The 13,845-nt window shown below is 44.6% G+C and overlaps 1 protein-coding gene across 1 annotated transcript; it reads right to left on the bottom strand.

Moving 5' to 3' along the window:
• Positions 1–10,057: 10,057 nt before the first annotated feature.
• Positions 10,058–10,594, bottom strand: LOC119309887 (BON1-associated protein 2-like). Its single transcript, XM_037585788.1, has one exon. It carries the CDS (start codon positions 10,592–10,594, stop codon positions 10,058–10,060), a length of 537 nt encoding a protein of 178 aa, XP_037441685.1.
• Between the last annotated feature and the right edge of the window lie 3,251 nt (positions 10,595–13,845).

The raw sequence follows: 13,845 nt of genomic DNA on the forward strand, positions 1-13,845 counted from the left end.
GTTAGCTTGCGTTAGGTTGAGTGGAGTTGGGGTTATCTAACACTTTGTAACACCAACGTGGAGGGGCTTCTTAATCCCCATCCTCTTCTTTAATATATAGTACGCACACTCATGCGTATTGGAGGAAAAAAGTAATTTCATTGTAATCTCTCCCTAATAATAAAGCACGGATTGGGTCTCCGGGTTCACCGTCGCGGCAATTTGCGAGAAAGCCCCTGTAGTTTTTGTTATTCAACCCGCGCTCCTTTTTTTGAGTGAAAAAAAAACGATTTGTTTTTTACTCCTCGCATCCATCTCCTCCTTCCCCCCAAGCGAGCTAGGGTGGAGCCGCCGCCTCTCCGGCGTGCCCACTGGTGCTCCGTCCACCCCTCTTCTTCATCTTCTCCCCCAACCCCTACTCCTCCCAGGACCAACCGTGGTGGACGACATGCCCGCCGGCGCTCCGTCCTCCCCTCTTCTCCATCTTCTATCCTCCCCTTCTCCCTCCTCCATCCCTGTCCAGTCCCCACCTCCCCTCACCCCTACTCCCCACAGGCCCACGAGGATCGAGCGTGCGCGGGCGGCGTTGGTGGACGAGTTGGGCGATGCGTGGAGGACCTCAAGTACTGCCTCCCCTGCACCTCAATCGTCGTCACGGCTACCAACTTCTTTGTCCCCAAAGTACTGGTTTTCAGCAGATCCGGGCGAGGTGAGAGACTCTGCTTCTCTCTATTGGCTACAGAGACAGATTTACTCTCTATTAGCTACAGAGACAGATTTAGGGTCAGATTTGATTTGTTTGTATTCAGGTAATTAAATGATGTTGGAGGTTGTGATGCAGCACAAGTAGCACAAGTTCATCATGTCCACTGCCCTTCATTGAATATCAGGTTCAATTTTCTTGATTTTTTACCTGAGCTGTTACTCATAGCATTTTTTTAATCTGGGTATCATAGAGTTGGTGTAGTTAAATGATGTAAGGGGATAAGGAACAAAATTGTGTAAGACGATACTAACCTGTACTCATATTAGTCCAACGTTGTTGGATATTGCTTGGAGATTTGCCCTTTTTATAAGAAATCAAAAACAGTCTGTAATCTGGACGTGTACGAACGTTGCGTAAACATTTTTCTGTTTAAATTGGGCGTCCAATCTCTGTAAGCTGGGTGTTGCCTGTACTTTATATTAGTCCAATGTTTGCCAGTTCCTGGTTGATTCCCTATTTGATGTGAATCCATGAACAAATAAGTTTATGAACAAGTTCCTGTTTGCTCCCTGTTTGATTCAAGTCTGAAAGATTCATAGATGCTACACTTCAGTTATAAATGCACAAAAAGTTAGGACTGATAATATTATGAAAGAAATATGTTGCATCCGCCCCTACCCCTTGTAAATATATATTTAAATGTGCATGCCCACTTTGTCGGAACACCGCCCAATGCTGGAAGACAATCCGCCGTCCGACGGTGTTGCACAGTTCGCCGCAACTTTGTCGGCTGGTTCTTCACTTGAGGTATGTAGACAAGGAGTATTGAAATTATGGCCTTTTATTTTCTGCAACCTAACGTTCATTGCTTCAGATGTGTCTTTGGTCTTATTTTACTACTGGTTGTGATTGTGGTACATAACACTGATGTTGAAAGCGTGGATCAGGTCCTATATTAGCTATCTTTGATTTACATCCAAAGTTCAGTTATAATTATAGGCTGGAAACTTTATATTATTTTGCTATCTTATTTCGTTTGTGAAAGTAGCTGCAACAAGTAGCAGTTTGAATTGATGCAATCAAGTAAGCAAGGCTTTGATTGTAAAATTTGTGTGTTGGCATAGGCTGAAGCAAGCACCTTTACTATCTGTATTTGTCTGAATCTTTTTGTGTTGTCATAGGCTGAATCAGTAGTTGGTGCAGCTAGCTGCAGCAAGCACCAGCTTAACTTAATGCTAGCATTTACTTGAAGCCTTGATATGCTCTTGCCGACTGGGTAAACTAGCACATCTTCGATCTGTATGCTTGAATCTTTAGTTTGTGCAGCTAGCCACTAGCAAGTAATTAAAGCCTTGATCTTCTCTTGCCGACAAAATAATCTTGGAAGAAGCATCTAGATCACTCCACTATGGGCCCATCCAGTAGCTTTTCAAGATTATCTGTCACTCCACTATTTACTGTATTGTTATAACTGCTCCCTATTTGATTGAACTCCGTGCTGATTGCATCTTTGAAAAATCTGGAATATTGTTTGAACAAGGTAATTGTTGGAGTTTTAACTTCAATTTTTGTTGTCGTTACACAAAATGTCGCCTCTGCCGACTTTGCTGGAAGACCATCAGCCATCGCCTAGACCGACTTCGCTGAAGGTATCTCTTTTTCTTTGTGTAAATTATGATGGAGCTATGTTTACAGTGATTTACAGCCAGGGTTTACTGATGTTTAAACTAGAAAAATTGATTTGAGAAAGTATTTAATGCAATTGGTCTATTGCCATAGGCTCAAGCAAAGCACCTCTTCGATCTGTACGATTTGCCATCTTGTTTCCTTTATCAAACTATCTGCAGCAAGTAGAAATCTGAATTGATGCAAGCAAGTAGTAACCATTATGGCGGCACGGTAAACTTCTAATGTTCCATCCAGAATATCTTCCAGCAATATATGTGAACAGAAAAATGGTGACCTTTTGAAACAATTATATGGTTCTATATATCCAAAGGAATTGACGCCAATTATTATCCTGGAAAAGAGTGTTACCTGCCATAGTGCTTCTTGCTGTACAAATATCCGAATATTATATTTTACACATGTGACGCAAGTCTTATTCGTTTGCAAAAATATGGTTGTACAAGATGGATGCGAACTCCGAAAACAAAATTTGGGACAACTGCTAGCATTCAACGAGAACGAATATGAAGACAACATACCTGCCGATGTACTAGAATTCCTCAGTTGTATCAAGAAAACCAAAATTAAAACTGCTATGTAAGATCTCCAGATATTTGTGCAGATTGATTATGTAAGCTACTCTGGAAACTTGGTGCTAACTTCCATTTTCTCTCAACAGGACATGTGCTATTTATGAAAAATGAGCTTCTCTACTACTGGCTGGCAGCCCGTGATGGTGGTTTTAGATATGAAGCTAAGGAAAGCGTGCCTCATAATTCATTGGATGGCCAATTAGATATTGGTGGCTGTAAATGACATGAGTATTTAGCTTTAATAAAATCTACTCCCTCCGTCCCATAATATAAGAACATTTTTGCTTGAAAAACGTTCTTGTATTATGGGATGAAGGGAGTAGATATGTACTCTTGTGGATGAGGCTGGTACTAAATGTGCATTGAATTTACCAGCATTGGTTAATATTGGTTTTACTGTCGACATTGCATAGTGAGTTTATATAATTGATACAAGTGAAGACATATTTTACAAGAATGATTATAGATCCACCAATGCTGGTGCTAGATCTATCCCTGACATGAATTGTGTAAAATAATATGTTAATTCTGTACTTGTAACGTCCCAACTCACCTGTCTAGCTGAAGTGCTGCACTGCTCATCTCGCCTCTTTAAGCGAAGTGATGCACTGCTGCTCTATGTTGGCGTGTGGTAGCAGCCAGTATCCTTGATCTACCTTCGGCTAGAGGAAAATATGACGATGTAACTTTGATCTACAGCTCGACTCTCTAATGTCAGGACAATTAGGCCAGCAGCCTGCTGCTTTTACTCGTGCGTAGCATCATCCATAATTTCATATTTAAAAAATCGATTGATCCGCAAACCAATATAAGAATAGAAAAGCACTGTGCAATTTCCCAACCAGATAATGTTTGTCTCCAAAAAATCATTCCATTTTTTAAAAAAATCCAAAAACTATTAACCAGATAATGTTCGTCTCCAAAAAATTATTGCATTAAAAAAATCCAAAAACTATTGTCCAAACTTAAAGAAAAAAAATCACCTTTTCAAAAAAAAAAAAAATCATGCTAATCTACCATGTATTCCATGCACCCCAACTCTTTCATGAGATGAAACTGTCGAGCTGAAGTTGGTCCACACAAACGATTAGGATGGCTTATTCACGTTCAAGTTACATGGCCCAAAAAGCGATAGTTCAGTGTAATCTTATTTAAGAAACGTTTGCCAAAATTGGATATAAGAAGTGTTGTGTAAAGGCACACAATGTAGATTTTAAATTTTTTCCCGCCCTTTACAACATATGGGCATTGAACCTTGCCGCCCCTGGTCACTGCCGCCGCACCGCCGAATAGGCCGGAGTAGCATCTTCTCCACCATCGCGCCGCCACGGGCGCCCTGCTCGCGCTCGTCTTGGCACGCTGCCCTACCAAGCTCGCGGCCTCCCTCCACGCAGCTGCAACAGCTCGTCGCAGGTCCCGCGACAGTCTCTCTCTAGCGCGCGCGAGTTCCCGTGACGGTGTCCTCCGAGGGCCTTGGCCCAGGCGAAAGTCGCGGCCTCCTCCTTGGCAGGCGTCCAGGATCTCGTCGGCTGTGCTAGCCTGCGAGGTGTTTGACGAAATGCTCAAGGCGGACACGCCCACAAATGGGGCAACACCGTTGGGCAATGCGGTTGACCGAAATGAAAAAGCGAACAAACATGTCCGCTTCGCCGACCCAAATGGTCCGTTTGGGTCTGCGTGTTGGAGTTGCCCTGAAGCCCGTTTTGGTCGCTGGGAGAAGGGCGTGCGAGCAAGCGGGCAGCACATGACCTAAACCCCCTACACTCTCAATGGACCAAACCCAAAAACAGTGCAAAATAAAATAAGACATAAAATACAATATTTCAAAAAAATCAACGGCACCATAAAAATGATTCCATTTTTTAAAACATTCTCAAAATTCTAAAAAAAAACCTTCTCAAAGTAAAAATAATAATCGTGTTTTTCTAAACAACAAAAAATAGAATTGACTGAAAGAATATTTCATACACAAGTACTTTATCATAGGTTGAAATGAAAATGGTGAGCCGAAATAGGTCATGACAAACACTATTAGGGTACGCCCAAATTTCATAGTGCAAAAAGAAATGTTCAACGTAACCTTATTTCTAATGTTTCCAATAATCGAATTAAAAAAGTGTTCCATAATGGCACATCGAGCAGGTTATATTTAATTTTTCGCCCGGTGCAACGCACGGGCATTTGTACTAGTTCTTAATCATAGGAGTTACTTTGTATTTTTTTTTGATCTTATGTCCAAATCGCTGCATTTGTAATTGTTATGAGTATGTTTAAAATTACGTGTGTTTCTCAAAAAATAAAAAAAACATCACCTCGTCCATGGAGATCGTCCGCCTCCAGCCGCCGCTTCGGCCGTCGGCGACCTGATAGCATGTCCTGAGTTTTGACCTGCAAATCTCTTTCCCCGAGACCTGTATCCACTTCTGAACTCCATCTCTGCTCCCCCGGTGGTTGAAGTTGATGCACGCCGCACACCCATGGTTCAGTGTCACAGTCCGCTCACACTGGGAAGCTCCTCCGGCTTCTCAGCAGCTGGAGCCGCACCGCTCGCGCGCGGCTCGCCCATGCCTGCAGTGCACGCCGGCACTCCGAGCCCGACGTCATCGCCCAATCGCCCTGGACCCCTGGTTTTGGTTAGGTATGTTCAGTACACCATGTTCTGTTTTTCTGATTTGTGCAAGCCCCAAGTTAATTGGTTGAAATTTTGACGTCCACCCCCAGTAGTGTCCACCTCATTGATTAATTGATCGAAATTTCTATGTGTTATGAATTTTATTTGGCTAGCAACGGGAAAACAGCGACGATGTGGCCATTTATTAAAGGAAAAGGGGGTGAGAAATTGTTGAATCTCCATCATCTCCTGGTGATCTAGCGTTGGTGGTCATTACTCATTAGGGGTGGTCTTTTGTGTTGGAACACCAAAATTTGTGTCATTGTGTGAACAAAAAAGGCTAATGACATGGTCAATTGGTCATCTAATTACCCCTTTCTATCTGATGACTTGTTGAAATTTTTCATGCATATCGTGTGTTTTGACATGGAGCCCCCCTCCCCCCCTTCCCCCCCCTTGTTTTGATCACGCTCCGCCACTGCTACAACTGGAGTCTTTATGTGCCAACCAATTGGATTCGGTAACTCCGGAACCACTTCACTAGTCTTGGCAAGTTGTTCTTCCTGTAGGTCTATCCATTCCCAAGCAACTGGATCTCGAGTATTCATGTCATCAAGTATTTCTATCTCCATCATAAAGATAGCGGGTATAAGTCAAAAGGTTAACTCGCTTATTCGAATTTGCTCTTTCATTATTACTGTAACTTTTTGTGTGCTTGATATAAAGTTTTGATTATAAAACTTTCCTTATGAACTGATAGCAAACGAAGTTTTTAAAGTGATGCATGGTTGGCGAGTGGGGCGAATAGGATCACGGCGGCCCCAAGAAAAACTGATGTCTCCACTCTGTCTATTACAACGCCTCTCTGAAGCCTTCCTGTTTGTGTATGCATAAATGCATAATGCATGAAAATGTTGTTTGAAAGGTAGCTTCGACTGAACTTGGTATCTGTTATCAGCTGGGCGTTCTGTCTTGCACTTTGAGGGTCTGACAGGTCGATGCCCAAGAATGCAAGAGCTGTGTTCGCCCTGGTTTTGCTCTTTTACCTTTCTTCTATTTTCTTTTGGTAGCTGTTGTAAGACATTATTGTTTTTGTTAAACGATACCAGAGAGGAAGCTCTTTTTATTAAAAGAAAATTAATTGGCGGTGGATATCTCTGAGTTGAACTTCCCCTGTTTCAGACAACACCAACGATGTGCTCGCGAACATGTTCCAGTCAAGGAAGGAGCAACCATGATCGAACACAATCTCCATCCCAAGGATATCGCAGATGACGGTTTTTTCTTTTTTTGAACACAGTACAGACACAGGCGCTCATATACATGCGCATGCACACAACCCAACGTAATAGATAACCCAAAATTGGAGCTGGGTTAACAAATCGCTGGCTCGTCCGACCCGACGTCGTCTCCTCCACCATCACCTCTTTCTCCGTGTCAGCGTTGTCCCGTCCGCCCAGCGGCATCAGCAATGCCGTCGGCCGTCCTGTACAGAGCTCCTCCCAACGAGTTTAGGCTGCTTCCTTTGTGCTTTCTGTCTTCTGAGTTCAACGGCGAATACAGATTTTCTTCGCTGTAATCCAGCAATCTATCATGTTGTGTATGTGTGAATATGAAACAATGAAAACTGAACCAAAAGTTACAAAAATGACACACACAAAAAAACTACAGAACGATCCAAAATAGTTACGGGCCTACGACTTACACGGAGTCGCCGCGCAGCCGCTACCCCAGTCCAAGGAATAAAGGAGAAGAGGCGCGACGAGCTGGGTGGGTGTGGAGGATGACGCCGCTGGGAAGATGAGTCGGCGCTGAGGTGGCGGAGGAGTGTCGGGACGGCGCCAGGGCGACGGGGGCCGCGAGCTACCGGCGACGAGCGAGCCGGCGGCAACGGCTTGGCTCTCGCTGGCTCGGGAGGACACCGCAGGCACAGGTATAGCCTCGTCTGATTCAACCTGATTGATGTGATGTGTGTTGCTGGGCATCATTTGGGCTGTGTGTTAATAGTTAGCCCAAAAATTGTGGTTTTGTGAAAACTTCTCCAAAAATAGGGTAAAGTGTTACTCCCTCCGTCCGGAATTACTTGTCATCAAAATGGATGAAAATGAATGTATCTAAAACTAAAGTACATCTAGATACATCCATTTCAATAACAAGTATTTCCGGACGGAGGAAGTATATGTTAAGTCCATGGGTGGAGTTAGCCAGTTGGCTAAACCACGCCCTGTCGCCCCCCCTGCGGAGTCTGGCATGGTAAAAACTATGAACTCACATGTCTTTTTTCTTTGTGATGAATAACTCGATTGAACAAACCGAGCGTCCCAGCATTGATACCGTCTGACTTACAAAACAGATTTATTGACACTGATTCCTAAACTACACTTTCAATCTTTTCTCAGTATGGTTTCAGCTACGGGGAGAATATCATACAAAAACCAATATTCAATGAATACTTCATGGAAATCATATTTTAAAGTTAGGCTTTTTTATTAAAATACGGGATGTTAAGAGGGTGATGTTTTATTTGCCACGCAAAATTTCAAGTTAAAATACATTACGAGATCTGAGCTATGAAAAAAAACATATTCAACCCTGTTCGGCACTATTGAACGCTGATTTTGTCTTTTTCATAGCTCACCAGTTTCTTCATGTACGTAGACGTTGGTTTTGTCCCTATAGCATCTGCATCACTAGTATTGCACGCTCGGTGCCACACCATCGTCTTCCTCCCCCCTCTCGTGCATCCTCCCTCAAGCACACGGCCACTCGCAGTCACCGTATTGTCGATCAGTGCATGGCCACACCGACCCAATGCCAAACAAGCTAGGATGGACCTCCGAAGCACACCCCAAATAAGAGTCAATAGTTGTGAAATAGCTATTGGTAAAATTTGCCATCTAGACCATATGATGATGAGATAGAGAATAAATGACTAGAGGGAGCAAAGGTGTATGTAAATTGAACTTTCCTTTATTTGACAAAGCTGGTTTAAAGAAATTGTTCAGAAAATAAACCTAGCCGAATAACGTAGAAGGAAAATCGTAATTTTCGAGCACTGTATAAATCACGATTTGAAATCTGATTTAAGTTTTTTGTTTGTTTTTATTTAAGATAATTAACACCATGACAATTAGAATCGCAATATCATCATGATTTACATTGTAATGATCAAGGAGAATGTAGCATCGAAACCCCATCAATTAGTTCTGCTTGTAGACGCCCTTTCCGTTAACCTGTGCAGCAGCAGATACCTCGACGGGGTTGCCCATCACTGCATATGGGCCCGTGGCGCGCCCGTCGCGTTCGTCACCTTCCGCAGCAGGAATTACTGAGCATCTCCAACAGGCGCGCGAAAAGACACGCGCGCGCGGTAAAACCAGCTTTTAGCGCGCGCGGAACGTTTTGCCGCGCTCCAGCGGTGGCGGGAAACTCGCGCGCGCTGGAGCCGCTTGCGCGCGCGCGAAAAGGCGGCAGCTCGCGCGTCATTTTTGGCGCACCGCTTCCGGCGCCTCTATAAAATGCGGCGCTCGCCACGCGCCTTCTCCACGCCTTCCTCTGCCACGCGCCTCTTCCTCCTCTCTGCCACGCGCGCCTCCACCGCTCCAGCGCCCCGCCACCCCGACGCGTCACCATGCCGCCGCGCCGCCGAGGAGCGTCGGGCTTCCGCGGCGTCCGTCTGCGACCCAACGGCGGGTACTATTCCGAGATACGCTCCGGCGAACTCCGGCTCGGCCTCGGCACCTACCAGACGGCGTACGAGCGGCGGCGTGGCGCCTAGGCAGGCCGCGCGGGCAGATGAATTTCCAGGACGTCTACACGCTCCAGCAGGCGCTGGACGTCGCCCCGCCGCCTCGTCTTAACACGGCAGAAGACCGTGCGGAGCACGCTGAGCGGCAGCGCCGCCTCCTCGTCGCCCAGGAGGACGAGCGGGTCATGGGGGAGTGGCGCCGGCGTCACCCGGAGGACGTCGCCTACGAGCAATCCTACTTGGCAAGGCGCCGCGAGGAGGACACGCGAAGGCGCCACAATTCGCGGGTGGAGAGGCGTCGGTGGAAGGCATTGGCGAATGCGCAGTCGGATATCGTTGCTGCAGGTGGGAGGTCGTTCTTCACGGAAAACAACGATCGTTGGTTGGACATATGGCTCGATACCTCGGACGACACCGACGAGTATGATGATGGTGATGATGATAGCGACTTGGAGTAGTTGCGCCGTAGTTTATCTATGCTTTCGAACTATCTATCTAGTTGCACCGATGTAAAATACCTTTGTATCATTTTTTATTTATGCAATCTATCTAGTTTTTATCCATGCTTCCGATTTATCTAAAAACAAAAAAAAAATGTGTGTACTGCATTTTTTGCGCGCTGCTGGAGCGGCGTGCGCTGCATTTTAGCGCAGCTGCTGGAGCCAGCGCTGCGCGTCGCGCCAAACCAGGCGATGGGCGCGCGGCAAACCAGTTTTTTGCGCGCGGCGCGTTCGGCGCCTGTTGGAGATGCTCTAATGCAACTTGGTGGCATCCTCCGCAGCCTTCGAGCCTTTCCTTTCGCCCGCCGTCGCACTGGCTTGCGCGCCGTCGAGCCTCTTGACGGTGATGTTGACAATGCCGTTACGGGTCTTCATCATGAGCCCGGTGTCAAACAGCCGGTAGCTGAGGCAATGCAGGTGGCCCGGCGGGCCGGCGCGGAAGTCCGCGACGGGCACGAGCGCCGCTGCCACGAACTCCTGCCGGCCGTCGCCCCTCTGGCGGTAGATCTCCACGTCGATCGTCCTCGACTGCTTCGGCACCGTCACGCGCACGGCCTCGCCCCAGTAGGGGTACCCATTGCAGTCGCCGTCCTCGTCGTTGAAGCCGGTACGGGCGGACGACGAGTCTGTGTTGACCGCGGCGAACGCGTCGCGATCCAGCGGGCGGCGCCAGAGCCACCCCGTGACGACCTTCTCCGCCGATAGTACGGTCACCTCCAGGGTCATCAGCTTCGCGCGCCACGACTTCCGCGGCTGCTTCGCGAACGACGACCGCCCCTTGAGCGCCATTGCTGGTTGGCTGCCGCGACGAGTTCGATCGTGCGCTATAGTGGATCGTGGAGGCGGGGCTCTGCGTAGTTATATTGATCGGGAGCAGGAGACGCACGCGTTTACTGGGTCAAAGTCAGGAATCTGTATCCGATCCGTTTGCTGTTCTAGGGTTTGGTTTCAGGTTTTCCGACGGTGGATGTGATTTGTTTCCCAAGAAAGATAGCTGGAGGGATGTTCGTCCAAGCTTCAAGGCGTTTATTTAAGACTAGTTTATTTAAGACTAGCAAAAAGGCATGTGCATTGCAACGGGATAAAAGAATACCATACGTTTTAAATTTATAAAATATTGTCTATAATTTGAGCATTTGTAACTACGGCCCACACAAAGATGGTCTTTGCCTACAAAAGTACAAGTTCAAGATTCCACATGTCTTCTATTTAAACATGGCTTGCATGTAGATTTAATACGTACAATGAAACGGACAAGTGATCTTCAATTTCGTCTCCAATTCAAATTTTTCTGAGATATTCATCCACAATTCGGATCAATACCAATATGAAAGAAAGACGGATAATGTACTGTTGAATAAATATTGCACCCTAAATAGTATTCTTTTTAAATGATTAACAGGTAAAAAAACATTATATTCATATTACATATATTTTGCTAATCAAATTTCATATATAACATGTTAAATTTGGAGTTACAGTTTAGATAATATGAGTATTTTAAAAACATTTAAATTTTGAGCTACAGTTTAAAACATATGAGTATTTTAAAAAACATTTGATATATACTATGGGTTTAATGTCAAAAAGATCGGGTTTTTTTTTATAAAATAGCATGATGAACTAAGAATACCTATTCCCTTTATTATATAAAATATATAATAAAGGCCCGTGCATTGCAATGGGGGAGAAAAAAATCACACGCTCTTAATTTACAAAAGATGTTTTATAATCTGAGAATTTTGTAGCTATTTCTTAAATACATGAAGAGTTGAAAAGGTTGTTAAAAATAGGATTTTTTTAATCATAAAAGAGGTTTTTTCTGTCTGGAAAAGAACTTTTTTTATGGTCTCCTGTTGACGCAGGTACTTGCGCTCCTATTCCATCACTATTTCTTGCCATACATGTCATAGGTAATGGTTCCTGTTTCATCACTATTTATTTCTTATCAAACTTTTCTTTTATTTTATATTTTGTCATGCATGCCTCCGTTTTACTTTTTTTCATGCATGTCCTCTTTTTCTTCTTCTTATATATAGGAGAATAGCGCAACATCTCATCTTTTATCGGATCTCCTCTGCATTTTCTCTTTTATTTATTTTATAGCAGACATCCCATCTTTATTGGGTCCTTTTATTTTTTGTCATGCATGTCCTTATTTATTAGGTGTCTCTAACAAATTTATCTTTAATCTGATGTTCAATCCTAATTTTGTTGAGGTGTTCATCTCCAATCTGAATCAGTACCGGTATGAAAAAAACGGATAACGCATTGTTGATAACATTGCAGCCTAGATTTTTTTTTAAATTGTTAACAGGTAATATAACATACTATTTAGATTCTGCATAATTTTCTAATCAAATTCCATATATAATATGTTAAATTTGGAATTACGGTTTAAAAGATGTGAGTATTTTAAAAAACATTTGATATGTACTGTGGGTTTAATGTCAGAAACATCGGGGGTTTTCTACAAAATAGCATGACGGACTAAGAATACATATTTCTTTTATTAGTGGGTATAGATTATTATTATTATTATTGTTGTTATTAGTAGGTATATATCATGTAGTGTATAGGGCAAATACACGTTCGGAAAGATTATAAAGGATATAGCATGTGGCGACTGCAAGAGCCGAACGTACCGTCAACGATCCTTATTCGCTCATACAAAACATACTCCAAGCCTTGCAAATTTTGGTGGTCAAATAACATTCGAGGAGCTCTATACAAAAAAGACAAAAATACTCAAAATGTATGTGCACCGTTGACCAACATTTGTAAAAAAAATTGTACAATTCTTCTCGGATGTCATTTGACCATCAAACTTGGCAAGCCTCTAACATTTGTTGATACTCATTTTCACAAAGTTTCAGATTTTTTTCAAAATGCTTTGGTATATTTTTTTGCGTGGATGCACCGTAAATGCACGGAGGATGAGTTCAGCCACTACTTTCGCCAGTAGTAGTAGTAGTACAACTCCTTTTTCCTTTTTTGAAATAAGTAGTAGCGCAACTCAGTTGCGTGGAAGGCGCAATTGTTGGTCTGATCCAAAGGCACCGAACTGCGTCCTCGTCATGCTATCTGGGAAGGAGACTAGCACGATTCCACGACCTGTCTTCCACGCAATCAGCGAACTGCTTCGTGCGCACTCCTGGAACCGCTCCAGATGGTCGGGAGGCGCTCTTCAGCCTTCTCTCGACAGCAGCAACGTCATGGGTCTTCGTCCTCGAGCGGACGGGGACCCCGACAGTTTTTCTCCAGTAGGGAGATAGAATAGATCTAGTTTTCTGTCATGGGTGATGCATCAATGGTGAAGATAGAGTCATGTCGGAACAATCTATTTCTGCTCTTTCTTTATCTCGGTGGTGTTCTAATGGGCGGCACCGAGGAGCATGTGGGTCTGCCTTCGTGCTAGTCTTCAGCTCTGGTGAGATTTGTGTTTGATGGCCTACGCACGACACTTTCTTGGGTGGCAATGGTGTCAACTGTAGTGGTAGTGTTTGGTGTCTTGCAGTGGGATGCGTGGATGGCAGTAAACAGTGGCACTCTTCATTAACAGCGTCAGATGAAGCTGATGTTGGGAAACGTTGCATGGAAAACAAAAAAAAAATTCTACGCACACACAAGATCTATCCATGGAGGTCCATAGCAACGAGAGGTGGAGTGTATCTACATACCCTCGTAGACCGTAAGCCCAAGCTTTTAACAACGCGGTTGATGTAATCAAACTTCTTCGCGCTCCAACCGATCAAGTACCGAACATACGGCACCTCCGCGTTCTACACACGTTCAGCTCGGTGATGTCCTCCGCCTTCTTGATCCAGCAAGACGGCGGGGTGGTAGATGAGTTCCAACAGCACGACGGCGTGGTGACGGTGATGGTGAAGTGATCTTCGCAGGGCTTCACCTAAGCACTACGAATATATGACCGGGGGTGTAAATGGTGGAGGGGGCGCCAGACACGGCTAGGTAATTGTCTGTTGTGTGCTAGGCGTCCCCTTCTCACATATATATATAGGTGGGAGGGAGGGAGGAGC

The sequence above is a fragment of the Triticum dicoccoides genome, chromosome 5B (assembly GCF_002162155.2).
Source record: "Triticum dicoccoides isolate Atlit2015 ecotype Zavitan chromosome 5B, WEW_v2.0, whole genome shotgun sequence".
In the NCBI taxonomy this organism is placed as follows: domain Eukaryota; kingdom Viridiplantae; phylum Streptophyta; class Magnoliopsida; order Poales; family Poaceae; genus Triticum; species Triticum dicoccoides.